Source organism: Chelonia mydas, chromosome 20, assembly GCF_015237465.2.
Source record: "Chelonia mydas isolate rCheMyd1 chromosome 20, rCheMyd1.pri.v2, whole genome shotgun sequence".
NCBI lineage: Eukaryota > Metazoa > Chordata > Testudines > Cheloniidae > Chelonia > Chelonia mydas.
Genome location: NC_051260.2, coordinates 17125222 through 17153004, shown reverse-complemented (window position 1 = coordinate 17153004; position 27783 = coordinate 17125222). Strand labels below are relative to the sequence as shown.

General features: G+C 59.8%; 3 protein-coding genes across 12 annotated transcripts in view; 2 read left to right on the top strand and 1 right to left on the bottom strand.

The window, feature by feature from the left end:
- Window positions 1-11522, top strand: part of CARM1 (coactivator associated arginine methyltransferase 1) — a 52531-nt gene extending 41009 nt beyond the window's left edge. For all 9 annotated transcript variants that reach the window (XM_037888155.2, XM_037888158.2, XM_037888160.2 and 6 more), the window contains 10 exons: window positions 1232-1322; window positions 2365-2446; window positions 3785-3870; window positions 4797-4886; window positions 6178-6315; window positions 7153-7242; window positions 7523-7635; window positions 8992-9069; window positions 10000-10071; window positions 10306-11522. In XM_037888155.2, the coding sequence (XP_037744083.1) occupies window positions 1232-1322; window positions 2365-2446; window positions 3785-3870; window positions 4797-4886; window positions 6178-6315; window positions 7153-7242; window positions 7523-7635; window positions 8992-9069; window positions 10000-10071; window positions 10306-10442 (977 nt within the window). In that variant the 3' untranslated portion in view covers window positions 10443-11522. The remainder of the gene's footprint in view (window positions 1-1231; window positions 1323-2364; window positions 2447-3784; window positions 3871-4796; window positions 4887-6177; window positions 6316-7152; window positions 7243-7522; window positions 7636-8991; window positions 9070-9999; window positions 10072-10305) is intronic.
- Window positions 11523-11825: 303 nt separating this feature from the next.
- Window positions 11826-19286, bottom strand: YIPF2 (Yip1 domain family member 2). 2 transcript variants are annotated; one of them, XM_037888162.2, is made up of 10 exons: window positions 19138-19286; window positions 17975-18036; window positions 16605-16747; window positions 16032-16112; window positions 14709-14796; window positions 14259-14375; window positions 13767-13933; window positions 13426-13608; window positions 12932-13052; window positions 11826-12521 (listed from the first exon to the last, which is right to left on the bottom strand). In XM_037888162.2, exons 2-9 carry the CDS (start codon window positions 18003-18005, stop codon window positions 12933-12935), a joined length of 930 nt encoding a protein of 309 aa, XP_037744090.1. In that variant the 5' UTR covers window positions 18006-18036; window positions 19138-19286; the 3' UTR covers window positions 11826-12521; window position 12932. The 2 variants fall into 2 exon arrangements, with proteins under 2 accessions (XP_037744090.1, XP_043388457.1); XM_043532522.1 differs by having other exon boundaries at window positions 19120-19183.
- TIMM29 (translocase of inner mitochondrial membrane 29) lies at window positions 19231-20591 on the top strand. Its single transcript, XM_037888165.1, has 2 exons — window positions 19231-19377; window positions 19749-20591. Exons 1-2 carry the CDS (start codon window positions 19329-19331, stop codon window positions 20366-20368), a joined length of 669 nt encoding a protein of 222 aa, XP_037744093.1. The 5' UTR covers window positions 19231-19328; the 3' UTR covers window positions 20369-20591.
- Window positions 20592-27783: the final 7192 nt, after the last annotated feature.

Here is a 27783-nt window from a genome sequence, read left to right as displayed (position 1 = left end):
TGGGCGTCGGGTCTGACCCAGCCTGGCAGTTCCTTTGAGGGCTGGGGTGGGTGGTGAGAGCGGCCTGCCTGGAGGAGACGGAGCGCTCTGGGGGCTGCCGGGGAAGGGGATGGAATCGGGGGAAGCATCTTGGGCAGTGTCGATGCACATCGCTGTCGGCAGCTGTGGCCATGTGGAAGAGAGCCCAGATCGCAAAGCCAAGGGGAGCCATCCCAGCCAATGGCCCTCCGCTGCTGATCTGCCGCAGGCCGCGCTGTTTGAACGTTCCTCAGTGACCTCGTTCGGTCGAGGAGTTCGGTTTGTTAGCTAGGGGGATCGGCTCTGTGCCCCTGCCGGTCTCTGTCCTGCCCAGCCATAACCCAAGTCAGACATCGGAGGGGGGAAGGGTGCGGCTGGTGGGTTCGATGTGCTTGAGACCTGAACAAGGCAGGAAAATGACGTGTGTATCTGTGCATAGCTCTGAGCTCTGCTTTGGGCTGCCAAGGGGGTTTTGTGTCCATGCCAGCCCTGCAGCCCCCACACAGTTCAGTACCTACCGAAATGCACCAGATCGGGTGGCATACGGGCCGGCTGCTGCCTGGGGCGGGGGTTGGCCAGAGACCCAGGCCAGATCCCAAATCAATCCTCACCTCCTTCCGAACACATGTTGCACTGGGCCTGTACCTTGGCTCTGTGCTGGGGAAAGCCCTGGAAAGGGGCTGGGCATCCCTGGGGTGGGCCAGGTGTGCTCTGACTTAGCCAGGGCTGGGCTGGGGAAAAATACACCCTGGGAAATTTGAGGGGGGGGATTTGGTTTTAGTTGAAAGCTTCTGCTGAAAACTTGAAAGTTCAATATTTTTGCTGACGGTGAGTGGTGCAGTGCCTCATGGGAGATGTAGTCCAGCTGGGGATCCCTGCCCATAGAGGAGAATGAGGACAAGGTGCAAACTGCATCTCCCATAATGCATCATGGTCTCTCTCTCAGGAAGGGGAAGGCCCTGGTGTATTGTGGGAGATGTAGTCCTGGTGGGATCCTGCCTAGCAAGGACAATGGGGACCAAAGGGGCTTTGAAATGTTTGCGCTAAAAGCCGACACTTTTCCTGACACATTGTTTAGCTGCTGAAGCGGATGGGAGGGAAAACTCCCATCCAGCGCCCTAGTAACCTGGCGTGCAGGGCAGCCTGTGCTGGAGGGGTAGGAAGGGACTTGGCGTAGCCCTGCGGGGCGCTGACCCCCTCTGCTCCCTTCCAGGTAACATGTTCCCCACGATCGGCGACGTGCACCTGGCCCCGTTCACAGACGAGCAGCTCTACATGGAGCAGTTTACAAAGGCCAATTTCTGGTGAGTCCTTTCCCTGGCGCGAGGCTGGTGCCCTGCCCACCGGGGTGGGCCCAGGAGGCGCTGGCTGGCCCAGCAGCTGGTTCAAAGCATGGCGGGGGCTTTCACCGGTGGGAGATAATGCCCCCACGGTGGGAATATTTGCGGGGGGAGGGTGGATCTATGTTTCTGGCTCTCCCCCAATATCTCGGAGGCGAGCGGCCTCAGGGAGCAGATAGGATAGCCCGGTCCTGTCTTCCAGCCACCGCAGGTCCTGGCAGAGACACCCAGCCCGGGGCAGGGGCGCATTGTCAGCTGCCACGATGGGGTGGAGACTGCATTTGTTGGGGCTCGGGGGGCACCAGCCACTAAGGAACTACCGGGACTCCCCTTCCCAGTCTGGAGCTGGCGCACCGCCCCCTCTCTCTCCTTCACAGGGAGTTTCCACCCCTGGCTTTAGCCCCAATGTAAATGGCTCCATAGCCCAGGTGGGCGTGGACCCAAACCCCCTGCATGTAACGCGTTTGGGTCTCACTCCAGTTCCCCAGGGGTCGGGTGCCCAAGGCACTGTCCCTGTCGGTCCCGTTGTGGTCAGCCTTGGCCGAGGCTAGGGACTGAATGGCCCCTAGAGATAATCCCCCCCCCGCCCCCCACCGCATCCCCTCCACGCCTGGATGAGGGGGGTTTCAGTGACGGTGCTGCTGCCTGGACTCTCTGGGATAACGCCCAGGGTATGTGGCATACGCTGCTTTGATTTGGCGCCCGCCTGTCTCTCAAGATGATGCTGAGCTGTCGTCTGCTAATACTGAGTCCCTCGGGGGCGGGGGGGCGTTCCAAGCGGCGCCCCGATCTCCTTGGCTTCCCCGGTCAGCCCCACCTCTGCCCTGATCCGCCTTGTGTCTGCGCCGGAGCCCCGAAGGGAAGTGACTGTCAGGCGCGTAGGCTTGAGCTCTGCTTCTGGGCAGCTGTGCACCTCCGGCGGGTTTCCACACCTCCTGAGCCGGCCCATGTGGGCGGGTGGAGCTGGTCAGCGCAGGCGGGTTTCCATGGGTGTCTCCTCTTGCAGGTACCAACCGTCCTTTCATGGTGTGGACTTGTCGGCGCTTAGAGGAGCCGCGGTAGATGAGTATTTTAGACAGCCTGTTGTGGTGAGTTGTGGGAGCCAGCCGCCTCCGCCCCCAGCTCCTCCCTCTGGACCCAGATCGGGCCGTTTAAACGGGCTGGGAGGGAATAAACCGGGATCGCTGGGCGGCGGCTGCTGGAGTGAGACGGTGGTAACTGGTCACCAGAGTACAGCAGCACTGTGCAGCTGCTTAGGGCAGGAAGGGAAGGCTGGGCCAGTGGGCAGAGTACTGGACTGGGGTGCAGGAACCCTGGGTTCTGGTCCTCGCTCTGCTGCTGGGTGACCTTGGGCAAGTCACGTCTCCTCCCGTGCCTCAGTTTCCCCATCCCTCAAACAGGGAGGGTGATACTGACCTGCTTTGAGATGAAAGTCATTTATTGAAGTCACTGGTGAACCGCCGAGTAACTAGCAATCAGATGCTCAATAGACTCCCAGGTTGTGCGGGAGCCTCCCCCTGGAGGACATTGCTCTGGGGAAGCATTTCTACTCTGCGCCCGTCCCTCCTGGGGTCCGTCTCAGCTCTCACAGCGCTTACGTTAGCCCTGTGCCCAGGGAGGTCACACCCGGCACCTCATATCCTGAAGCCTGATGTCTGCTGCTGGAGCAGGCTCCTCCGCCCCTCTGCAGCCCAGCCTCCGCTTGAGGGGACAGAGCGCCCTGAGCAGGGCTGGGCTACGCTTCGTTCCTCCCCTGGCAGAGCTGGGGTGGCTTGCCATTCGCTGGCCTGGCTTGCCGAAGGCTAGGGGGTGCTGTGCTGAGAGGTGACCTCTTGCCTGAAGAGCCTGATCTGCAATTCTGATCCTTTGGGACCCCTGGCACTTCCCATGAGAGTCAGGGCATTAACTGCATGCTGCCCACGGTCGTTACATGCCACCTCCCTGCGTCCCCCTGGTATGGGCTTGGGCTTGACTTCCCAGCGTTTGCTGTAGGGTGGTGTTGCTCTGAGCTGTTCAGCTGCCTTCCTCCCCAGAAGTGGCTGCATTTCTGAGGGAGTTTCTGGGGCTTCCCAGTGTTCATAAACGCGGACAGAGCTGAGTATGTTCTCCCCAGTTCTCTCTCAATGGGATCCTAGCCCGACGCGGGATGCTGGCAAGACCTTGAGCAGTTTGGGCTGCTCAGTAGCAGGATCTGTGTTTGGTTCCTCGGGCTGCCCCGCTGAGTCCCGTTTACTGTCTTCCCTGCCTCTGCAACTCCCGACTCGGTTTCCTTCCCAGAAAACGCTCTTGTGTGCTGTACTGTGCTCGCCCATTAACGGTGCGTCCTCGCTGCCAGGCTGGAACAAGGCCGCGCTCCGCGGTGCCCTTCGGCTGGTGTGCCCTCCCGTTGTGGCCGGGACGCTGACCAATGTGCCTCTCTCTCCTAGGACACCTTTGATATCAGGATTTTAATGGCGAAGTCCGTTAAATATACAGTCAACTTCTTAGAAGCCAAAGAAGGCGATTTGCACAGGTAGGTATTTGCTCTTTCCTAGCGGGAGGGTGGGGAGGTGGGAGCTGATCCCCGCGGCCGCGCGGGTGGCAGGGTAGAGGGACCAGTGCCCACCCCATTGTGCTGTGGGGGGGTGGTGTCATTAACCCCGCCTCCCTGTCTGATGTGCTTTGGTTACTGTGGAGGTGCCTCTGGCAGCCAGGATCTTCAGAGCCGCAGGCTCCAGGCTCTGATGGAGGTTCCCGGGCCCTGACTGTGAGTGCCAGTCACATGCCCACCCTTCCCTTCGCCCGCACCTGTGGGGCTGGCACCCGGAGGGGAGACCGCGTTCCGGGGGACCCCCATCAACCCTGTCAGCCACGGCAGCATTTAACGTCCCACAATGCAGTCCCGCCTTGCCCACCCCTGGCAGGACCCCCCAGGATTGCTAGGGCTTTGTCCAGCCTAGTCTGGAAATGCCTCCCCCAGGACTAGCGCGGGATTGAACCCTGAACGGAAACCCACCGGCCGTCACGAAAGATCAAAACTCCATTCTGGACGCTGGGCGGTATTTATTGGAGGAATTACGGTAGTGCCCGGGAGCTCCAGTCACCCCCAGGCCCCCATTGTGTCGGGCGCTGGTACAAACAGACCAAAGACAGGCCCCGCCCCCACAGAGCTCCCGTGGCTGGTCAGTGGCCACAAGCCAATGCACTGGAACGTGGGGGCTCTGTCGCTCGGCCCGGCTTTCTGTCAAGTGCAGAGGCGCCCCCGGCTGAGGGCCTTGTCCTCACACCCTGGCCGGGGGGTGCACCGGAGGTGGGGCGTGTGTGGGGAGCTGTGAATTGGGTGGGAAGGGATGATCTGCTGTGGGGGGAGCCGCTGCCAGGCTGTGACTCCCCACGCCTCTGGGTGCATCTCCCCAGGTGCCCCCACCCCGCTGCTAACTGCTTCTCTTTGGTTTGCAGGATAGAAATCCCATTCAAGTTCCACATGTTGCATTCAGGTCTAGTCCATGGCTTGGCTTTCTGGTTTGATGTAGCCTTCATTGGTTCAATGTAAGTGGTGGAGCAAACAATGCAGAGCCTGCCCCTACCTCCCACCAGAGCTTGGGGTTTGTAAAACAAATAACTGGCTATCACTCCTATTCTACATTGCAATAAACTGGCAAGTTCCAATTCCGTTACCTTTTCGCTTGTGGTCCTGTCTCGATAACCGTACACGCTTTTGCCTAGCCCCGCTGCAGTGAGAGTTCTGTAGCAAGAACTCTGAGCCCCAGCCCCCCCGGTCTGTTCTGATCTGCCACAATCCCATGCGGGGGCTGGGGGCGCTCCATGGGGAAGCCAGAATCCCCCTGGGATCCTGGATATGCCACGAGATTTGGGGCGGGTGTTCTCCCTATAGATTCTTCCTAAAGAGATTTGACTGTAGACGACCGTTTTGGCTGGCCTGAGATGGCGTTTTGTTTTCAATACGTGTATGTTGACTGAAGGTGCTTTGAATTTCTCGGTGCTTAACTTGGGTCGGCTCTAGGGCCAGGCAGGAGGGGAAAGGAGACGTGTCCCATCCCAACAAACTCTGGCAGCTGTTTCCGAGTCATAACGAGATGCCAGAGTCCTGGTCCCACCTGTCTTACCTGCATCAGTGCCTCTGGCCTAAGTGTGATCCGTGAGGTGGCACTAGTGCAGCGCACCATCCTGCTGTATGGGAGAGCAGCTGGTCGGTCACCTGGACTGCCGTGCCCCCCTCTCACCTCTAACTCGGTGCCCCAGTGCCCTCGGGAGCAGTGGTTCCCAAGCCCTAGGGAACTGCCTCTGCCTCTCTGTGAGCGGTGGGTGCTGTACCCTCACCGTGGAGTCAGGGCTGATGCTGCTCCTTCGCTCCCAGCGTGCACACTGTGGCAGATGAGACCAGGAACCTGAGCTGGAGGCTGGGACCACAGAGATCTTGGTTCAACCCCTCACCTCCCTCCGTGTCTGCCACTGGCTGCTGGGCTCTGCTGGGCCCGCTGCTGCCACCCCAGGGGGAATTCACTTCTGGAGCTCGTCCTTAGCATAGCTGAGACTCCGATTTCCTGGGCCTCCCCCGCCCGGCTGGACGGGCCCAGTGGGACACGGTGGCTGGCGCTGCCCTGTCCCCATCACTATGGGGTGGGAGGCTCCGGCGAACAGCCATGTGGGGCTGCAATTGGTTGCTTTACAAACACCTTGGGCCAGCAGAGGGCACCTCTGCCCCCCACCTCCCCGTTCCCCTGGTGGTGTGGCTGGAGCGGGCTGGGCTGGCGGGACGGTGCTTGCAGCCAGTCCCCACGTCTGTTGCTAACCAGGCGCTGTCCCCTCTCTCCCGCAGGATGACAGTGTGGCTCTCGACGGCTCCCACCGAGCCGCTGACCCACTGGTACCAGGTCCGGTGTCTGTTTCAGTCTCCACTTTTCGCCAAAGCCGGGGACACGCTCTCAGGGACGTGTCTGCTCATCGCCAACAAGCGGTAAGGCAGCCTCCGCGGGGCGCGGTCTTGGGGCTGGGAGGGCTACGGATCCCAGCACGCACTGCTCCAGCAGCCAGGCTGAGCTGTATTCCAAACGGCTCCATGCACCACACCCCGCTTCTGGGCTAGTCTGTGGGTCGTGCTGCTGCGGGGCCTGGCCCTGGGTCTGTGGTCGCCTGCCTAGCCCAGGGCTGGGGGCCCTTGGAAATACCTTCCGTCGACTCAGCCCAGTTGCCCCGTCTCGAATGGATTTCTCCCTGCGGCTAACAGGGCAGAGCTGTCACCTCCACGTACAGCTGGGAGCTGAGGTCCAGCAAGGCCAAGTGACTTGCTCAAGGTCACATGGAGTCTGTGGCAAAGCAGGGGTTTGAGCCCGGGTCTTCCAAGCTGGTGCTCTAATCACTGGGCAGCCCTCCTCTCTGCCCAGCGCCAGCCTGTCCTGCCCAACGCACCTCCAAGCCCGGCGAGAGCAGCAGTGACCGGAAGGCCTGTGAATCAGGTTCGGGGGGGCGGGGGGGTCTCAGGCCTGTTCTCCTTGGGGGGACATGCAAATTGCCACTCCCCATCAGTTGCAATTTGGGCATCTCCTCTCCACAGTCAAGCCCTCAGCGCCCCCTTGCCTGCCCCTGCACTGTCCCAGCATTAGGCCCAGCCCTGCCAGAGATGGAATTCGCCCTGGGGGGGCGTCTCTGTCCTGAGGTTTCTCCTCTTCCCCGGCTCGGCCCTTCCCATCTTGCTGGGGTCTGCTGCTTCAGCAGGGCCGGCCCTCGCGGGAGGGTTGGGCCAGAGGCTCCCGCGCCGGGTCAGTCTCTGACGTGCGTCTCCCTCTCTCCACAGACAAAGCTACGACATAAGTATTGTCGCCCAGGTGGATCAGACGGGTTCCAAGTCCAGCAACCTCCTCGACTTGAAAAACCCCTTCTTCAGGTACGGCCCCACCCTGCAAGCGGCTGCCTCAGCGGCGCCCCCGATCCGCTGGCAAAGGGAGCAAGACCCTGCGCTGGCCATGCCCTCCCAGCCGGGCTGGGAGCTGCAGGGTCACTGGCCCCGTTCTGCCTTTTGCGGGAGCCCGGTGCTGTGCGGGGAGCCTCGTGCCGACAGGGGCAGCAGCCCGGCCCCCTGCAGCTGCAGTGACTGGTGGTGGAGCCGAGGTTTCTCCCGCCGCCCGTCCAGGCCTCGCTGACGTGTCGTCACGTGTCTCTCACAGGTACACAGGCACGACTCCTTCCCCCCCGCCGGGCTCCCACTACACATCTCCATCAGAGAACATGTGGAACACGGGTGGCGCCTACAACATGAGCACGGGGATGGGCGTGGCCGGTAATGTACCCTGCCGTCCGGGGGTCCTTCGGGGGGCGGGGAGCCCATGGGGCTGGCCAGTGCAGACACACAACCCGCTCTGTGCCGAAGCAGCTTAATTGGCTGCTGGATCCATGTCCTGCTGAGCCATGGTGCGCGCAGCCCCTGCCCACTCACCGCCATGCCCCTCCTGCTCCGGGCACTGCCATTGGTCTGCGCTTCCCCTTGGGAAAAAGGGAGGGGTCAGTGCCCAGCACCCCCCAAGCCAGGCCGATCCGGCCCAAGCCCCTCAGTGCAGCTGCTCAAGCCAGACCCCAAGCCTGGCCCGTTGTCTCTGCTGAGCTGGGATCGGCTCTCCGGGGCTGGGACCTCGGGAAACTCCCCCTGGCGCAGGGCTGGGCCCCAGCTGTCCGTCCTCCCCTCCCCCTGCTGGCTGGGAGCCACCCGGGCTCCAAGCCCAGCACAGCCTGGCTGGAGACGCTGAGCAGCTCAGGCCATTGCTAGCTGAGAGTGGAGCGTTTCCTGCTGCAGGACTTGTCCCACCCTGCTGGGCTGGGTGTCCTCTGAGCCTCACCCCGCAGCCTTGGTCCCAGTGGGGAAACTAAGGCCCCAAGCAGGAGAGTGACTGGCTCCCTGACTGAGCCTCCAGCCCCTCCCTCCATTTCTGTGCCTTCCTGCCACCCTCCCCTGCATCCTGCCATGGGCTCAGGGACCCGGCCACAGGGCGACATGTCCTGGAGCCCCAGATTGGGGCCTCTGGGCCTGTTTCATGGCCGGCTTCTCTCCGGCCCCCTCTTGTGGCAGGCCCTGGAACGGCTTCCCAGCGTGGAAGCTGCTGGCAACTCCCAGCCTCCCTGGGCCCCGAGGCGGCTGCTGGGCAGGGCGGCTGCGCTGCCCTCGTCATGCCAGCCTGTGCTCGGGAAGAGCTGCTGCCCAGTCCCTGGCCCTGGGATCCAGAGCCCTTGCAAGCAGGGACCTGGCGCACTTCCAGCGGGGGCTGCTGGGCAATGCTACTTCCTCTGGCCGCAGTCCCGGGGCTGCTGAGCTCAGCTGGCCAAGTGCCTGGCCCTCCCCAGGCCACTTCCCCATGGCAGAGAACCCTGAACCCAGCCTCCCTGCCCGGCCCCAGGGACTGTCCTGGGCTGCCTTGGCCATCTCCCCCCTGGCCTGTGGTTCCCCTCGAGCCAGGGCCCCCCGGCTACAGCGCTGGGCAAATCCCGGCCAGCCCCAGGCTGGGGACCCCTCGGCCGCAGGGGGGCAGACGCTGAGGCCCTTGGATGGATTCTCTGGTTGGTTTTGGGGTCCCCAGTGCCATGGCTGGGGGTGGAGGGGGGTGTCCCATTGCTGACCCCTCCCCATCTCTCCCCCTTGGTGCAGGGATGCCCACGGCCTACGACCTCAGCAGTGTTATTACCGGTGGCTCCAATGTCAGCCACAACAACTTGATTCCTCTAGGTGAGTGTCTCAGCATCTGAACGGGAATCCCCTGGCAGGAGGGGTCAGCCCTGGAACTGGGGTGCTGCAGGGGGGGCCCCTGGTTGCAGGTCTCTGGGGGACATGGCCCCTGGCAGCTCTGGGCTTCAGTCATGGCAGAGGGTTTGACGTGTGACTCTGGGGGAAGCCCTGGCTGCCTGGACCAGCTCACTTCAGCCCGCAGGTGCCGCAGTGTCCCGTTAATTAGGGGTCGTGCCTGGGCCCAGCTGAGATGTGGGGGCCCCGTTGTGTGGGGTGCAGCACAGACCCCAGCTGAGAAGGGCCTCAGGCTGAACGTCACATCGGAGCCATGTCCGGAAGACCACGTGTCGCTCTGGATCCTGTTTGGTCCAGTCCCAGGGGCTGGCTGGTCTCGTCTCCCTGCTCCAGGCATTGCAGCTGTGGGGGTCCGCGGGGCCCAGCTGTGGTGACAATGGGGGCCTGGTAGGCCGGATTTGAGTGAGCGGTGCTGCAGCCCCAGGGGCGAAGGCCCAGCCCCCTCTCACCAAGCTGGGGGCAGGGCCAAACGGTGCCACCACCCCGGAGCGGAGGAGCCAGCATTGTGGGGTGAGAGCTGGGCAGAGCCCAACCCCCCTGGGGGGCAGGATCTGACTGAAACCGCCCCAGGGCCTCCACCCCCAGCCCATCTACTGGGTTGCGACTGGCCATGAACAAATGGGTCCTGAGAACCACTGGACTAGAGCCTTGCTGGGAGTGGCTTTTCGGGACACAGCAGCGCCCACTGCTGGCAGGTTGTGGGAGTGCATCTGTAACCCTTGGCTGTGGAGCAGCTGCTAGCCCCTGGGCCAGAGCTCCCTGGGAACGGGCCTGTGCTGCTGGGGGTTGGGGGAGGCTGGGACCCTGGGGGGGCCCCTCCCCTGCTCATGCAGCATCTCCTGTGTCTCCCTGCAGCGGCCAGCGCGGGGATTGTCAATCACACGCACTCCAGGATGGGCTCCATCATGAGCACCGGCATCGTCCCAGGTAACGCTCCTGGCCGCGCCCAGCTCTGTTCCCCAGGGATCTCAGCACCACCCGCCCGTGGCCTTGTCCACGCGCCTGTAACTCGGGCGGTGGCCTGAGCTGCAGAATCCCCTCTGCTCTCCCAGGCAGCCCCCCAGCGGCGGGCAGGAGAGGCCTCGGCTCGGGGCACCACCCCTGCTGGAGCTCTCGCGGGGCGGGCGGATCTGACGGTGACTCCTTTTGTCTCCTCCGCAGGCTCCTCCGGCAGCCAGAGTGGAGGCGGCTCGAGCGCTCACTACCCGGTCAACAGCCAGTTCACCATGGGGGGCCCCGCCATCTCCATGGCCTCCCCCATGTCCATCACCACCAACACAATGCATTACGGGAGCTAAAACCCCTCCGCCCCGTCTCTGAACTGACAGCGCCAGGAAACCAAATGAAGATGACCCTTCCCCCTCTCCCCCTGTGACAAACTGTTCCCACCCCCCCCGCCAGCTGGCTTGCTGGGGCCATTTTTACCGGCCCATAAGCCCAACCCACCCATCAGCTCCTCTGCTCTTTGATATCGGACTTGGACAGTTTTTTATGAAATGTCAAACCTCAGATTCTCCGCCCGTGTCGAGCCCCCAGTGCTAGCTGTCCCCTGCCACCCGATCATGTAGTGAAGTCCTTTTAGTTCACCATCTTCCATGCTAGCCGGGGCTGTGCTGCTCGGCGGTGCCATGGCCCTGGCTGGGCGTTTCACAGAGATGGCCGCGGCAGTGCCCGGTGTCCAGGATTCCTCCCTAGCTGCAGCTCTGGGGCTTTCAGGCCTGGCCCCTGGTCTCCCCTCGCTCCCTGCTGGTGCAGGGCACCTGGGCTGGGCAGTTGTTTGGCCAGGCAGCCGGCAGCAAGGCTGTCGGAGTAGCCCAATGGAGCCCCTGCCCCCAGCAACTGCAGCAAATCCCGTGCCTCATTGGGGAGGGTTTTTTATCATCCCAGCCCTAGTCTCTGCTGATGCCTGAGGCGGTGGCCTGGCTGCTCATCAAGGCAGCTGTGACCAGCAGGCCTGGTACCTGCCTCCAGGGAAATGCTGGTGTGGCAAGAGAGCATTCAACAAAACTTAAATGTCCCCAAAACTGTGCCATGGGGACCAGCAGTGCCAGGGTCTGCTGCCAGCTCCACGTCCCCTCTGAGCAGGTGGCTGGAGCCTGCTAGATCACCCTGCCCCCTCCTCTTGGCAGAGCAGAGCCAGCCTTGCCCATGGCCCTGGTGCCAGCTGCCGGGGCCTGGAGTTAAGGAGCTGTGGCCTCTGCTGGGAAAGCCCCCTGTAGCCCCCCAGGACAGTGCAGTCCAGTAGTATAACCGCCACCCAGGTAGAGTGCAGATGGTTTTTGTTTTGTTTCCTTTCCAAGAGCCCCCCGTGGTGATTTTCGAAAGGATTTTGCAGGGACCCCTCTGGAGAAAATGAAATAAAGGAATTATGTGTTTCATGGAGGCAGTTTCCTTCAGCTCTGGGGCCAGCCCGGCCAGGCTGCCCAGGGGGGCGCAGAGCTGCTGTGGCACCCAGTAAAGCAGGAGGGGTTTGAAGGGCTGTTGCCAGGGTGGTTGTTTGACACCTCTCGCTGGAAGCTCCTTCCCTGAAGCCTGCCAGGGTGGCCCTGGGGCCTGTTCTCCCAGCCTCTGGCACCTGCTGCCCCTTTGCAAAGCAGCCTCCTGCCAGCAGCAGGGAGGGGAAGGAACCCAGCCAGGGTGAGTGACGCCACCATCCCCCCCAACACAGGCACCAGCCCTGGTCCCAGGTGGGGCAAAGGCCCAGTTTATTTCAATCACCTTTGACTAGAAAACAGCTGACAGCTCCCAATCCTTGGGCCTTGCCCAGGGAGCAGCCAGCACTACCACTGCCCCCCATGCCCTAGAGATGGGGGTGGAGGAGCCCGAGTACCTCGCTAGCAGAATCCCCTTGTCCATTAACCCTCCATAGCACGTGTTCTGTCCCAGCCCCCCCAGCCTAGCCCGGCGGGTAGCAGGAGAGCGGTTCTGTCAATCAGGACCTGGCAGTGCTGAGATCTGCCTCAGGAAGGGGCTGCAAACATCAGCCCTGGGGCCAGCAGAGGTGTCTGCCTCCCGGTGCTGCAAGGACGCCCCGAGAGCAGGGCCCGGGCTCTGTCCTGGCGGGACTCCTGCCACTGACCAAGCCAGGCTCGAGTTGGGGGCTGGTCTGGTCACTGGAGCTGATGCCCCTGCTCCCAGCTGGGAATGAGCCAGGGCTGAAGTGCTGATGTAGCAGGAGAAGGGAAGAATTAGACGCGCTGAGTGTCCTGGACTCAGCCACTGCCAAGCTGCCGCCCCTTCCCTGTGCAGCGTGGCTGAGCTCCACGGGCTGGGGGACAGGCCGGAGGAAGGGTCCTTCCCGAGCCGGCCGGAGCCTGGGCTGTGGCCCAGCAGTGGCTCCGGTCTTTCGCCTGTGCCCAGTGCTGGGGGATCCACACCTACAAAAGCAGAAGCCCACTGTGAGAGAGACGAGGTTACAAATCCCCCCCCCCGTGCAGCAAGAGCTCAGCCCGCTTTTGGCACAGGGCCCAGCCCCCAAGGGAGCTCCACGGCTGGAGGGGGCAGGCACTAATCCAGCCCCTCTGAAGACCAGATCATTCCCAGCTACTAGAGCCCCATGGGCTTCCCAGCCCCCTGCAGGGCACATGCAGCTCCCCAGTTTTGAGGGCAGAGAGACTGAGGCCAAAGATCTCACTCTGTGGGGAAACTGAGGCACAGGGGCCTGCATCAGAGCTGCTGGCCCATCCCCAACTCCCGAGGAGCAAGTTCTGTCTCTTTCCAGCACCCATAGCCCTCGCTTCCCCCGCCTGCGCGTTCCCCCAGGGCCCGAGTTCACCTGATGGCTTACCTCACTGGCGGAGGGGGACCGAAGCATTGGCTGGGGGAGGGAGCAGCACCGGGGGCTGCTGGGCCGTGACCAGGGTCTGCAGGGGAGGGACGGTGCTGGGCAGCATCCGGAAAAAATAGAGCTACAAAAAACAGGAGAAGGGCAGGATCAGCTGGGGCAGAACTGGCCCTGCCCCTCTGGCTGATGGGGGGAAGGGGGTCATGCCCCACCGAGCACCTGCCCCAATGGAGGGGGGGCTATGCCCCTTGGACTGCAGAGCACCTGCCCCCTGAGGCTGGACAAAAGCCACCTCCCCCAGATCTTCTGTGCCTCAGTTTCTCCATCTGTACTGGGCCAGTGCCACGACCCAAGCAGGGTCCCCAGAGCTCAGGGCCTGCATCTCCTCTTGCAGCAGCAACGCTGGGGAGAACAGGAGCCATCTAGGCCCCGTGGGTCTCTTCTCCCCGCTGCGCAGGGCAGCGCCCCGGACAGGCAGCCGGAAGCACTGTTCATACCTTGCAGCCGAGGGCCAGCAGCACGTGGAGCGAGACCATGGCGGCCAGCGTGGCCAGCGTGGCCGGCTTGCTGTCGGAGCGGAGCAGCGGCCAGAAGGCAAGAACCAGCACGGAGCCAGAAAGCGCGGCAGCGAAGGCCAGCAGGAGCCACTGGAGCCAGGCAGCCGGGATCAGCCACAGGATCTGCCAGGGGGTGGGAGAGAAGGGGAGGGGGGGTCAGGCACCCTGCCCCCAGGGAGGCGGGGCTCCCCCGCTCAGAGGCTTTTGGGGCACCTGACTGACTCCCCGCCAGGGCAGGGGTCTGCCGGAGGGTTTAGCCCCTCCCTGGGCCGGCCGCTCACCGAGGTGGGGATGTAGACGAAGAGCGAGTAGCCGTACACGCAGACCGTCTCCGGGAAGCTGTAGGAGCCCACGTGGAGGCTGAGTCCCTTGCGCCACCGCAGGTAGCCCCAGAGGGCCAGGGGCACCAGCCAGGCGTAGCAGTAGATCACCACCCCGGCGATGGTCACTGCGGGAGGGCAGAGACACTGGTTACCGGCAGGGACGCGCAGGCAGGGAGGAGCCAGGGCTCTGCCGCCTGGCCTTGCCCACAGTTAACAGCAAAGACAAACCACCGGCCGTGAACAGCAGCAGGGGTTAGAGCAGGGGGCTGGGAGCCAGGACTCTTGGGTTCTAGCCTGGCTCTGGGAGGGGAGTGGGGTCTAGTGGTTAGAGCGGGGGCGGCGGGGCAGGCGCCAGGACTCCTGGGTTCTGTTCACACTTCTTACGCGCTGCGTGGCCCTGGGGGAAACCTCCCCAGTGTGGAGAAGAGCCCTGCCCCCGCGGGTTCTCACCTTTGTGGAACTGGGGGCTGTAGTGAAAGGCGGGGTCGCCCCGTTTCTCCAGGGCGTGGGACACGTTGCTGCTGACGGCGAGCGTGAAGGCCAGCGTGGCGCAGATCCAGAAGGGCCCTGGGGAGGCAGATGGGGGGCAGGGTTAGGAGGGGCGTCGACAGGAGCCGGACACCAGCGCCACGAAGCTGCTCGGTGCCAGCCCCGCAGCCGGCGGCCCTCAGGGCTCCCCCCGGATCCCACCGTGGAAGCTGACCTAGGACGGCCAAGGCACCAGCGCAGCTGGGTTACCGGGTGCGGGCGTCTCGGCTCCTGGGCCGGTGCTATGGCTGCCGAGCCGAGGAGAAGGGGTGTGGGTTAGATGAGTGAGTCGCTGGGAACCCAGAGCTGCCCCCGGGACGTCGGGGACCACCAGGGGGTCGGTGCGGTTCGGCCCGGCCTCGCCGGACTCACCGTATAGGTCCGGGTTGTTCCGTAAGTGGTGCCGTACGAAGTTCTTCCCAGGCAAGGGCAGCAGAGACCCCTTTATCCTGTCCAGCACCTGGCGGATGGGACCAGACCAGGGTTAGTGGGTCGTCTCCAGAGCCTCGGCTCTGGCCCGTCACTGCCTCACGTACTTCGCCTGCGAGCTCCGTGGGCCAGCACCGACCACAACAGGGGCCTGCCCCTGCCCGATGGTACCAGCAAAACTCCCCTTTAGCCCCCCGGGGCACTGCTGCGCGTGCTGCGCCCCGAGTTACCGGCTCCAGGCCAGGCTCACGGGGCACTGGGATCGGGCCCGTGCCATGCAAGAAGTCAGAGGAGACCCACAGCGCTCTCAACCCATTTCCGTTTCTCAGTTGGGACAGTGCCGTGGGGCTAGTCTGTGTCGATCTGGTTCCACTTCCCCGTCCTCGGGTCCCAGCCCAACGCTGCAGGCCGGGTCGCAGAAATGGCCGGGAAAAGGAATCCGAGGTTAAGGCGTTCAGATCCTCGGACGAGCGGCAGAGCAGAGAGCTCGCCCGCACCTCTGTGGGGGTGTAAGCAGGGAGAGCCACCCCAGGGACGAGTCTGGCCTGGCCCCAGCTACAGGGCCCGGCTGTTTAGCTCAAGCTCTGGCCGCTCATGGCATTTTGGTCCGGACAGCCAGGATTCAATCCCCCGTAGCGGGTGACCCGTTTCTATCCACACCAAGCAGGCTCCAAGCAATGTGAAGGCCAATGCTGAGACGCGCTAGCTTTGGGCCTAGACATCTGGCCAGGCCTCAGCGTTTCCAGTCACTGGAAGCTTTTGTTTTAGGTGCCTTTTGCCTTCACCGGGGAAACGGGCTTCCCTCCAGCAAGTGTCAACCAGGGGTCCAGTTGTAACTACCTGCCTCTGTTCGTTCTAAACTTGGCTGAGATCCGGCCCCCATCGGGCCGGGCGCTGCCCAGAGACATGAGGGGAGTTCCCTGCCCTGAAGACCAAGGAAGGGTCATTTCACAGGCAGGGAACTCCCATGGCGTGACTTGCCAAGGTTGCCCGGGCTGTCTGCGGCAGAGCCGGGAACACCTTCACCACAAGACCAACCTCCCTGCCAGGGGGCGGTGTGTGTCCATCTGGGGACGTCCCTGCCCACACCGAGTGCAGGTCCATGTCCTGCCTCCCTGGGAAATGGAGCCGCCGTTTTGGCAAGGCTCCTTGGGCCGCCACAGCCAGGCTGGCGCGATGGCCCGTTTGCCTCTCCCGAGTTGCTGCTCCTGCCCGCGTCACTTTCCAGCCGACCGGCGGATACGTTAGACAGGGAGATTCTGTTACCTGGTAGGTGTCGACATCAAAGAAAGTCTGGTAGTATTCGAAGGTCCAGAAACTGGGCTGCTTCTTCTGGCCACTGAGGAGCTGCGTGGATGAAAAGACGCGTGACTGGATGGTCCTCGGCCCACGTGCCAGACAGCCGGGTCTGGCTCGCGGCAGAAATCTGAGCCGCAGCCAGGACCCTCTGTGATGGCGGACAAGCCGTCAGCCTTTCTGCTGAACCCGGGGATCAGGGTCGATTTCCGGTGCGGGTGAGTCCCTCCCCCTCTTGTACCCTGGCTGCAGCTGTCAGAGCCAGGGTTCTTCTCGGCAGCCAGACAGGGCCCCGATTCAGGGAAAGGTTTAAGCACGTGCTTGGGCCCCACCCAGCGCAGTCTGGGCTGGTGGTTTTGACAATGAGGATACTCGGGCCGGGGGCCCCTCCAGGCTGCCTCAACCAGCAAATGGCAACTAGTCACTGCTGATGGGGCAGCTGGGGCCCTGGGATGGGTTGTGTCCGGTGCCCCCTGGAGGGGAAAGACCCTGTAGCCCACTCAAGCCAGCCAGTCCCCCTCCCTGCTCAGCTTTTCCTCTCACCTCAGTTTTATCTGTCTCCTCCCCGAGCTCACCCTCCTCGTAGCCGGTGCTCACATCCACGGCCACGTGGCTTTGCCGCTCGCTGATGCTGGTGGTTGTGGCGTCAGGGTTCACGGCCAGCAAGTCGGCCGCCTCCTCGAATTCTGCAGGGAAACCCCCAGCGGTCAGAACAGGCTGGAAATCAGCATCCACAGCTCTGGGATCTCTTTGGCTGGCAGCTGCGTCCCAAGTCCTGCTCTGGTGCTCCCCGGGCAGGCTAAAGCCCTGTCCATTCTCATCTCCTGTGCTGGCTCAGATCTGCCCACGCACGGGTGAAATCCCTGTATCAAGCCAGCTCCCAGCCTGCCCTTGGGCAGCCTCGGCCAAGCCTCCGGAGCACGACCACTGTCGTCCCCCTCAAAGGGTTCAGACCCTCCCTCCTCCCTGGGGAGGCCCAAGTGAAACTGAAAAGAGGAAGGGAAGGGATGGGCTAGTTAGCTCTTGTCTTACTCGATGGATTTCAGTTAGGCCACAGCAGGGGATAGGTCAGATTAGGAACACAAATATCACCAGCTGGGGTCAGCCATGGGGCCCAGCCTGGCCAGGACCAGCTGCTGCAGAGGAAAATGCAATAAGCCCTGCAGGTGGGAGTGATGGGATAACCTGCCCCCAGGGGCAGGTAGCTCCTGATCGCTGCTGGTCACAGGTTAGATCAAGCCCTGAAGCAACTTCCTAACTTGCTTATTTACTATTCTGACTCTGGACACTTCTTGTTATCCATAACAACACCCAGTCCTCTTTTAGACCCTGTTAAGTGTTTGGCTTCAGGATATTCTTGTCGTGGTGAGTTCCACAGGCTAACTGTGGCCAATCACTGCATGGCTTTGCTTTAATCAAAATAATCATCCCTGGTTCTCACATAGCATTTTTCATCCACTAATTTCAAAGCACTTTGCAAACGAGTCAGTATCATTATTCCCATTTGCATATGGGGAAACTGAGGGAGAGGGAAAGTAACTTGTCCAAGGACAGCCAGCAGGCCAGTGGCAGAGCTAGGCACAGAATCCAGGTCTCCTCAGTCCCAGCCCAGTGCTCGATCCACTAGGCCTCCTTTAGCTGAGCCCGAGGGGGAAAGAAGCTAGCAGGACAGATCCTGGAGATGAAGGTGGCCCCAGGCCTGAGATGCAGAATAGCCTCCTGAAATGCACCAGCCTCTAATACACATTTTCAGGGGGTGAGGTTCAGCCCAATTAGGGGAGACCCAACTACGTTACAGGACCCGAGGAGTTTGGAATCCCGTGTGAGAAACAACAGACAAAAATACCCATCTCCTCCTCCCCCACGAATTGCGATGCTCGAGGCTGAAACCTTTACGGAAGGCAAACACTCACCGTGAAACTTGAGGTCATCTGACGTGGCCATTGCTGCAGGTTATCGCATGTCAGGGACTCTGCTGCCAGGGCAAAGCAAACAGCGCTTGTGACGTGAAGACTGGACAGAGCAGCTGGGAACAGCTACGCACTGAGCCCCTATGGGGCATGACCGAGGTTCCCCATCTCGCCCCATTGTGCAGGTGGGGAGAGGAGTCACCGAGAAGGGAAAGTGACTTGCCCAGGGTCACACAAGGAGTCAGCGATGGAACCCAGGTGTCCTGAGTCAACCCACTTCCATCCACCAGACTACACTCCTTCCCAGCGCGGGGAATGAAACCCAGGAGTCCTGATGGCCACCCCCCACCCCAGCTCCTACCACTCGAGTGCCCGGAGCTCTGGTACTTTGAAGCTACTTCCCTTCCTGCACATGCATTTCATGCCAGGCAGCGGGCGAGGTCCTTTAAATGCTTGGATTTCGCCGCACGTCCAACGCAGGGACGCTTTCAGCTCCAAAGCAGCAAGGCCCCAGCTGGGCCAGGAACCCTGGAGGGGAGGGGAGGGCAGGGCGGGGGGAGCAGCAGGTGCTTTGTTTACCCGGCTGCCTTCCAGATCTGCCCCTGCCCAGCCCCACGCACCAGAGGAGCGGCTCCCCCAGGGACAAGCCACGTCGGTGCCAGCGTGGCACCGGGCGCTGCCCAGGCTAGAGGGGCGCCCGCGCCCGGGAAGGGAGCTGGAAGGGGCAGCCCGGGGCGGGCAGCGGGGCCCCCGTTTGCCCCACCCGGCTGACAGACGCTCCAGGGCGAGGGTGGGGGGACCCTGCTGAATCCTTTGGCCTCCCCCGGCCCTTCCCCGCCCCGCCGCGACCTCCCAGCAGGGTTCAGGCCCACTGTCCCCATTCTGCGAGGGGGGGAAACTGAGGCAGGGAGCAGGCTGGGGCTGCGAGCCATGGGGCGGGTTAGAGCCGCTGGTTCCTGCCATGGGGGCACCTGCCTGGCCGGGGGGGGCACCCCAGCCGGGGGAGGAAAGGGGGGGTTAGACTGAGCCCCCCCCCCGCAGAGCTGGGGGAGGGGCTCATGAAGCAGCCCAGTGCCCCTCCCCCCAGGTCCCCAGCACCCCCCCGAGTCTCCCCTGCCGTCGCCCCCCCCCCCGCGCCCCTCCCCCACCTCTCAGCCCCCCGGTACCTGCCCGGCCTCCCCGCCCCGCTGCTGCGTGTCGCTCTCCGCCCGGCCTCGCGCACCGCCCGCGCGCGCGGGGGAGCACGAGTATTTCTGTCCCTCCCCCCCCCGCGGGCCCGCTGAGATGGTCTCGCCCGGGTCCGTCCCCGTTTCCCGGCCGGGCGGAAACCACTTCCGGTCCGGGCAGCGAGCGGCCCATGGCGGGGGGCGGGAGCCGCTGGCAGCGGATCGGCTCCGGCCGTTTGGGTGAGGGGGCGGCCCGGACGCCTGGGTTCTTTGGGAAAGGGGTCGGACGCCTGGGTTCTTTGGGGAGGGGAACAGAGCCGGGGGGCGGCGGCGGCGGCGGCGGCCCGGACGCCTGGGTTCTTTGGGGAGAGGGGCGGCGGCCCGAACGCCTGGGTTCTTTGGGGTGCGCATTAGAATAGGGCGCTGGCAGCCCGGTGTCCTGGGTTCCGTTCCCAGCTCTGCCCCCCCCCACCCCTCCACGATCATCCCTAGACTCTTCCCCTACTTGAGCCCCCCCCCCAGTACCCAGACGTACCCGCCCCCAGAGGCCTGGGGTGTTCGGGCCTCGCTCCCCGGAGCCGGCAGCACCTCAGCTTTCCCTCCCCGCGCAGGTCTGTGGTGCAGGAGCCTGCTGCACGATTACGCCGACGCCTGCCGGGATGTGGCCCTTGGCTTCAGGGAGCGGCCTGGGAAAGCCGGACTCTACCTCTCGCTGCTGGCTGGAGCCACCGCCTGCAGCCTCCAGGTCCCCTGCGACGCCTCGTTCGAGTCCTCCCTCCTCGAAGCCTCGGGCACCCTCCTCCTGCTCTCCCCCTGGATCCGGAACAGCGGCTCCGAGGGGCACGTCCAGCGCCTGATGAAGCTCCGGAACCAGGGGCGACTGCGCTACCAGAGCCTGGTCTTCTTCTCCCTCGTCTACCAGGCTCCCTTTGATGCGGAAGCTGCTCTGTACCAGGCTCACTGCAAACACCTGAAGCCGCGCTGGACGGACTTTCCCGGGCGGATCCTGGACGTGGGGTTCTTGGGCCGCTGGTGGGTTTTAAGTTCGAAAATGAAGGATTCTGACATCAATGAAGAGGAATTCAAGTATCTCCCTGAGCATCTCAGGACCATCTCCCCCCAGAACCTCCACTCGGCGGCCAATGAAAAACTCTTTGACGAGAAATACAAACCCGTCATCCTGACACAGGAGCAGATTGAGCGGGCGGAAAAGGAGGAGCAGCAGCAGTGAGCTCCGGGAGCCTTAAACCAATGATCTGAACAAAAAGACTTCTGTTTTCTGTGGGCTCTCGGGGACGGTCGGTCTAGGAGCTAGCACGATGGGAGGATGGGGAGATGAAATACAGAAAAAATCCTATAATGAAATATAATTGTGCAGATCCAAGCTATTGCTCGCTGCCTCGTGGCCCAACTGTGCTGAGGTCAATAAATCAGTTCTGTGAGTTTTCCTTTCACCGATGAGCTGTTCCTGGGATAAGTTAGCCACTGGTTCCCCTTAACTTGCAGTCGCCATCGCTGGCCCGATGTTGGGTGTTCCTGTCTAAGGCTGGCCCATATAAAGGGGCTGTATTCCAAAAGGAAACCACCTCCTTGTTCAGTCATTGTTTGGGTGGGGGACCTCAGTGGAACAACAGTGCGCTAAAGAACGGCCAGACTGGGGCAGACCAAAGGTCCATCTAGCCCAATGTCCTGTGTTCCGACAGTGACCAGTGCCAGGTGCCCCAGAGGGAATGAACAGAACAGGGTAATTGTTGAGTGATCCGTCCCCTGTTATCAAGTCCCAGCTTCTGACAGTCAGCGTCTTAGGGACACCCAGAGCATGGGGTCCCTGCCTATCTTGGCTAATAGCCATTGATGGACCTACCCTCCATGAACTTATCTAGTTCTTTTTTGAACCCTGTTATAGTCCTGGCCTTCACAACATCCTCTGGCAAAGAGTTCCACAGACTGACTGTGCGTTGTGTGAAGAAGTATTTCCTTCTGTTTGTTTTAAATATGCTGCCTATTAATTTCATTGGGTGACCCCTTGTTCTTGTATTATACAAAGGGGTAAATAACACTTCCCGATTCATTTTCTCTACCCCAGTCATGACTTTACAGACCTTTCTCACATCCCCCTGGGTCGTCTCTTTTCTAAAGTGAACAGTCCCGGTCTTTTTAGTCTCTCCTTATATGGCAACCATTCCATCCCCCTGATCATTTCTTTTGCCCTTTTCTGAACCTTTTCCAATTCTAATGTATCTTTTTTTGAGATGGGGTGACCAGAACTGCACGGAGTAGTCAAGGTGGGGATGTACCATGGATTTATATAGAGGCTTTATGATATTTACTGTCTTCTTATCTATCTTTTTCCTATTGGTTCCTCACATTCTGTTAACTTTTTTGACTGCTGCTGCACATTGAGTGGATGTTTTCAGAGAACTATGTATAGTTGAGATTATGTTTCCCAACGTACATTACTTTGCATGTATCAACATCGAATTTCATCTGCCATTTTGTTGCCCAGTCTCCCACTTTTGTGGGATCCCTTTGTAACTCTTCGCAGTCTGCTTTGGACTTAACTATCTTGAGTAATTTTGTGTCTGCAAATTTTGCCACCTCGCTGTTTACCCCTTTTTGCAGATCTTTTCTACATCTGTTGAACAGCACTGGTCCCAGGACAGATCCCTGGGGGAATCTCGCTGTTTACCTCTGTCCGTTCTGAAACCTGAATGGAGGTCAGTAGTGCATGGAGGTCAGTAGCTGCAGATTTTGAGCTCTAGAATCATTGGTTTCGTATTACTTCTGGCTTCTTAGACAAAAAGTAAGACTTCAGCCTGTGTGTGGGTCTTCAGGGGGCATGCCCAGAGCAGCGTTGCATTGAAAGGGATTGATCTGGTTAGTGTTTACAGCAAGGCCTGACTCCTCCATGATACTTGTCTTTCTAGAGTGAAAAGAGCTCGCACGCGGACATTCGCGGCTCTGTAGAGCTGCGTGAATAGCTGACTCTGGGTCATGAGCCAAACCAAAAACCATTGTGGCTAGAATAAAACGTTCCCTTCGACCCACAACCACATGGTTGGTTTTTACTTTTTTTCACACTTTAAAAAAACAGCGAAATGAAACTGAAGCCGATTTCTAACCCAAAAGCCGTTTTGAATCGAAATGTTGGGGATTGAAAACATCAATGTGAAACGTTTCAATTTCTTACAATTTTTTTCCCCAACCAAAGCGATTTGGCAAATTTGACACAATTTTAGGGTCCTAGCGACACGAATTAACGAAGTGTTTCCATCTGCATTTTTTTGTTGTCGGTGGTGGTGGAAAAGAATTGTCTGTAAAATTTCACCTAGCTTTAGTTTTCAGAACAAGTGGGAACTTTTTCCTGTTGGATCCTAAAGAGGCAGCAGAGGGCACTAGAGAATTAAGGAAAAACTCCCGTGTGCTGCTTCGGCAGAGGTGTCGCGCTACCTCGTGCAGTTCTCTTTTGGGCGGATGTTCTCTGTAGCACTAGGCCATGGCTGGGTTGGCCCCCATGGGAATGGTTCCATGGTCGATTGGTGGGTGTTGCAGATCTGCCCTGGCTTTGGGGGAACTGCCAGTCCAGTGACAGAATCGCACTGGGGCAACCGGCACTTCTCTCTTCTGGGAAAGGTGATGGGGGAAGGCAGGAAGGGGAACATGGCTTCACAGACCAACCAGACTGTTTGGCGGCTGGGTTGGAATTGCGAGGCTGCGTACAGGAGCACGTTGGGTTCTTGTGAATTCTGTCCGAATGATTTATTAACCTTTTTAATAAGTGATCAAACAGCTGCAGGGGCCAGGCTCTGAGAGGCTTTCACAGCAGAGGGATTCCTCTTTGAGTCGCCGGAGTCTTTGATCGCGGCACGTCGGCTCAGCCTGCCTTTGAGCTCCACTCGAGACAATAAGTGGCCTCTGGGCTGTGCTGACTCTCGGTTCTCTGAAGGCCCCTTTAGGCCAATCTGGGTCCTCTGACAATCCCTGCTGGGAAGGGGCCTTCCTCCTGGCTGGTGTAGAATTGGCATAAAGGCCCTGCACCCGCCTTGTTTCCAGCCTCCGGTGTGGAGGGGCAAATCAGGGGGCAACCAGAGCTTGCTGCATTACAGCTATTCTCTGCTTCCCAAGGGGCAGAGCTTGAGTTAGAGCAGCCCCAACACTGCTCTAACTTACACCAGGGGTCAGGCAGTCCCAGAATGCAGGAGTGCAAAGGGAACTTCAAGCCACCAAACCCCTTTCCTTCCCCAAGCACAGGAAGAGGGGAGCTGAGAATCAGACCCACAACCTATCCAGTGCTCGTGCCCCACTCGCAGAATGAGAGATGGGGATGGTGTGTTAGACACACGCTGTGTGTGTGTGTCTCTGTAAAGCTAGAAAGCCCATGAGTGTGTGACAGAAAGCAAGAGGGGGGTGTGCAAAGGAGTCTGGTATGTGGTGGAGAGTAAAGCTAGAAAAATGTGCGTGTGCGCGCACGCGCCCAGAGAGAGACAAGGGAGACTGGGTGTGTTCGCAGCGGTAGAACTGTAGGTTCTGTGCGTGAGAGAGAACTGGAGAGACAGAGATGCTGTGAGTGGCTATGTTCGTGGTGTGGGAAAAGAACGACCCATGATCTCACCATTCTCCGCTGTCCAGCAGTCAGGCACGTAGGACGAGGCCCAGCTGACCGGAAGCCTCAGTAAATCCTTCTGCAGGAACAGCCCATCTCTGCAAAGCTGCAAGCCCTTCCTGGCGGTGGGTGGGAACGGGAGCCCTGCAGTTCTGATCTGTGCATAAACTCTCAGTGCCTTTGGTACAGAATGGCTTTCCTAACCCAAACTGCTCTGAAGGTCTCTGCGCAGCAATATGTGCTGTGTAAACACAGAGGAAATTTGGGTTTCAGTAGCAAACTGTTCCTGTTCTGGGTTTCTTATTCTCCTTTGGCATGAGCTTTATTGCGCCTACCTGGTTAATTTCACGCCGTGGCTTGTTAGTCATGCAGACCTCTTCTTTATGGCCTTCCCCTTGTCCTGGGAGCAGTCCCTTCCAGAGAAAAGGCCGTTGTGTGTAGCAGAGTCGAGCCCTGCACACCGAGTAGCACCCCTGGCTCCGATCTTGGCGCCGTCCAGTTTTCCAGAGATTCCTTTCTCTGGTTTTAATGCCACGGATGAGCTAAACCAAGACAAGCAGCAGACGGGTGTAGTCACATCACGCTGTTGCCAGAGATGGGAGGCATTTGTGCAGTGTTGGCCTTTTAAGGGTCGCTGAAGGAGTCGGTCTGATGCTCTGGACAGGCCAGCTCTTCAGCAGAAGAGAACGCCTGGAGTGGGTCATGTACTATTGAGGTCTAGTGCCCCTGAGGACCTGTGCTCACTGGGACCGTACTGGAGTGGGAAAGCGGTCAGCAGCAAGTGGTGATGAGGGCGCTCCCCTCTCAAAGCTAGTGCTGTGCGGGGGCGGAGGGGTGCTGTTGAAAATACCGTTTGTGCAAACCAAGCTGAGGTCCTGGCCGCTCGTGGTGATGAGAGTCCCCCGTTGCAGGGCGGTCGCCTCAGTTCCGACGCAGCCGTTCTGCCTCCCTGATGTGCGTCGCGCTGCTTCTGTCCAACGCAGAATTTTTCTTTGCACCTGGTATGAAACCGCTGGGAAGTGTTTGCTGTGAGCTGCTTAACAGCTGCTGCCTCCAGCCCAGAGGTGGCTGCATTTTAGCAGTGGATGAAATTGTAGCTCCGTCTTCAAAACTGGACTAATTATACCTCCTTTCTTCCCACCCTTGGTTTATACAGACTGTGCGCCCTTCAGAGCAGGGCCTCTCACTCGCTTAGTGTCTGTGCAGCGCCCAGCACAATGGGGTCCCCAATCGCAGTCGGGGTCTTCGCAGCGCCTGCCACGACAGGGGCCCTGATCTTGGTTGGGGGTCTGGGCAGCATCTGGCACAATGAGGACTCCGATCTCCTTTGCTTATGATAGACACTGGGACCCTTTAGGCTGAAAATCTCGCCACTTAAGTACTCAGCTTAGGAGCATCTGGGCAATCGCAGACTCGATGGCCAATAAACTACACCTGTTAGTGAAGATTTCTCTGGGGTGATCTCTATTCTAGATGGAACTGTGGCTTATTTTCCTGGTGCCAACCATCCTAGTCAATGCAGCTCAATCCACAGGCACCCTTTTCTGTTGATATAAAGTCACAGCTTCGGCCTAAATGCAGGTCCCTAACCTTGACCCAGACACGGGCACCCAGAGACAGGTCAGCGTCCCTGTTTCTTTGCCATATTGTGTTTTCTGTTGCCATTTACTGCGCTGCAGGAGCATTTCCTAGCTCCCCAGGCCAGAAGCGATCGCTGTGACCATCCAGTCTGACCTGCTGCATACCCCAGGTCAGAGACCCGCCCCCAATTCATTCCCAGAGCAGAGCTTTTCGGGTCACATCCAAGCAATGATGGAGAATCTACCCCCACCCTTGGTACGTTATTCCCAGGGTCAGCTTCAGAAAGAGGCGCTGGAGCAGATTGGTGGGGTGGTTTGAGGAAGCAGCAATAATCTTGGTGGCTTTCTTGTGATAAAGAGTTTGGATGGAACTTGCTGTCTTTGGCCACATGCTGCTGCTACCTAGGGGCTGTAGGCGCCACAAAATACGGCTTGTTAGCAAATCAAACCAGTGCTGGTTTCTGGTGCCCTGGCAGGTCCCCTGGGAGGAGTTTTCTTTGTTTCAAGTACCAGAGCCCAGGACTCCGTGAAGAGGTAAGACCGAAATCGCTTCAGCAAAAGGGCGACTGGGGATCTTGATTTGTACGTTCACGTGTTTGGGGACTTTGGGGGGCGGGGGGAAGAGATGCGCTTCCCCACGTTGGGAATGTTCAAAGGAAGAAGGAAAGTGACCAACCGAGAAATTGGCCTCCTTGAAGGGAACAGGCTCTGCCAGTGGCATGCTGGGTGACCTTGGGCAAGTCCCTTCACCTCTGTGCCTCAGTTTCCCCTCCCACCCTTTGTTATTTAGACTGTAATCTCTTTGGGGCAGGAACTGCCTCTTATCGGTTTGTGCGGGGCCTATCTCTGGTGCTTATACAGGCCCTATTAGCGTAGTAACTGAGCCCCTTGCACTCTTCGTTAGGTACCACTGAGGTCCAGAGAAACGGCGCATCTTGCCCGAGGTCGTACGTGAAGCCTGTGGCGGGGCAGAGAATTGAACCGGGGTCTCCAGAGTCAGGCAAATACCCCCTGTGGGGCAGCCTAGGCTCCTGGTTCTAGCCGAGCGAGGGAACACTTCACACTGTTGTAAAAGGCACCGGTAAGCCCTCACCCGGATACACTCTGATTCTGGAGCAGGTGCAGGGAAGAGCTGCCAGGCTGATTGGGGAATGGGGGACCTGTCTTCGGAGAGGAGACAGAGAGGCTGGCTCAAGGAGCCTAGCAAAACAAAGGGAGCAGATCGTGCTCTATGAATACATCAAGGGGGAATCCACTGGGCAGCAGAAGAGCCAGTGAAGCTCAGGGCAAGGCTGGCACAAGACCAAATTTGGACGAACTGGCCGGGAACAGATCGGGGCTGGCCACGAGAAGCTGAGGACGGAGGGTCTGGGACAGTCTCCAGTAGGTGCAGGGAGGACAGCGAGCCAACTCGTATGCTGATGGAGCAGGCTGAGATGAGGGAGTCACTGCGGTAGCAGGGGCTGGACTCCAGGAACCAGGAGCTCCCTTCCAGCCCTGGTTCCTTTATTCCAACGAGTCCTAGACCCGTGCGGCTAACGCCTGCCCTGCCCATCCTCTCCTCCACAGAGGGACCCTGATCTCCGCGGGGATCTCTAGGCATGGCTGTGTGTGTTCTGTGTCGGTGCAGCACCTGCCCTGCCCTCTGACTGGCTCCTAGGCACTACCGTAATACGCCGAGTAAAGAACGTACAGCGCCAAGCACAGCGGGGTCCTGATTCGTGATTGGGGCTCCTAGGTGTTACCATAATACACCTAATAAATAATACACGACACAGATTAATAAGTGACTCAGGGACAATCTGCCATGGAAAAGCATTCAGCTGTAAAGACGCTAAACACAAGGTTTTTGTCTCGTCCCTGAGGTCAGTAAGATGTTTGTGGCTCAAAGCTGCTGGCTCCGAGTGGGCAAACAGCAGCAGTTTTGTGAAGCAGATTTGAGGTGGAGACTTTAGCTCAGCTCCGGTAACAAGTTCAGTTAAGTCTTTCCACTGGGTGTTTTATGAAGAGCGGCTGTCTGGCCGCTAAATGCAAATTGATTTGTTAAGAACACTGTCACAGGTTTTAAACCCACTGTATGTAACGCATGCAAATATCAGCAGCCTCTTAAATAGCTCTTAAATAATTACTTCCTGCTAAATGATTAGCTAGTGGATCCTGTGAAAGGGAGAGTAAATGCACATTGCAGACACCTTTAGAAGTGTTACTAAAGACACTGATCTGAGCTTTGAAATTCTTCATGTAGGGAGTCCCTCCTGGTAACAAACGTGTGTCATCTGAACTTCCCCCACTTTGTGCAATGTTGAGAAAGGAATTCTCTTAACTAGTTGAAGGGACAGTGCTGAGATTAGGGCAGAATGCTGGCAGGGTCCCTGCGAGAGATGTTAGCAGGGGAGTACGTATTAGTGGTTGGAGCAGGTTGGCCAACTATTTCCGGTTGGTGACCTCTAATCTGACGTCAGA

Excerpts from the sequence above, each read along its gene's own strand:
- YIPF2 (XM_037888162.2), bottom strand. The coding sequence starts at position 18,005 with ATGGCCACGTCAGATGACCTCAAGTTTCACG. Across the intron at positions 14,376-14,708 it reads GAACAACCCGGACCTATACG|GGCCCTTCTGGATCTGCGCC; the intron begins GTGAGTCCGGCG and ends CTGCCTCCCCAG. Across the intron at positions 13,934-14,258 it reads CAGCCCCCAGTTCCACAAAG|TGACCATCGCCGGGGTGGTG; the intron begins GTGAGAACCCGC and ends GCCCTCCCGCAG.
- TIMM29 (XM_037888165.1), top strand. The coding sequence starts at position 19,329 with ATGGCGGGGGGCGGGAGCCGCTGGCAGCGGATCGGCTCCGGCCGTTTG. Across the intron at positions 19,378-19,748 it reads GATCGGCTCCGGCCGTTTGG|GTCTGTGGTGCAGGAGCCTG; the intron begins GTGAGGGGGCGG and ends CTCCCCGCGCAG.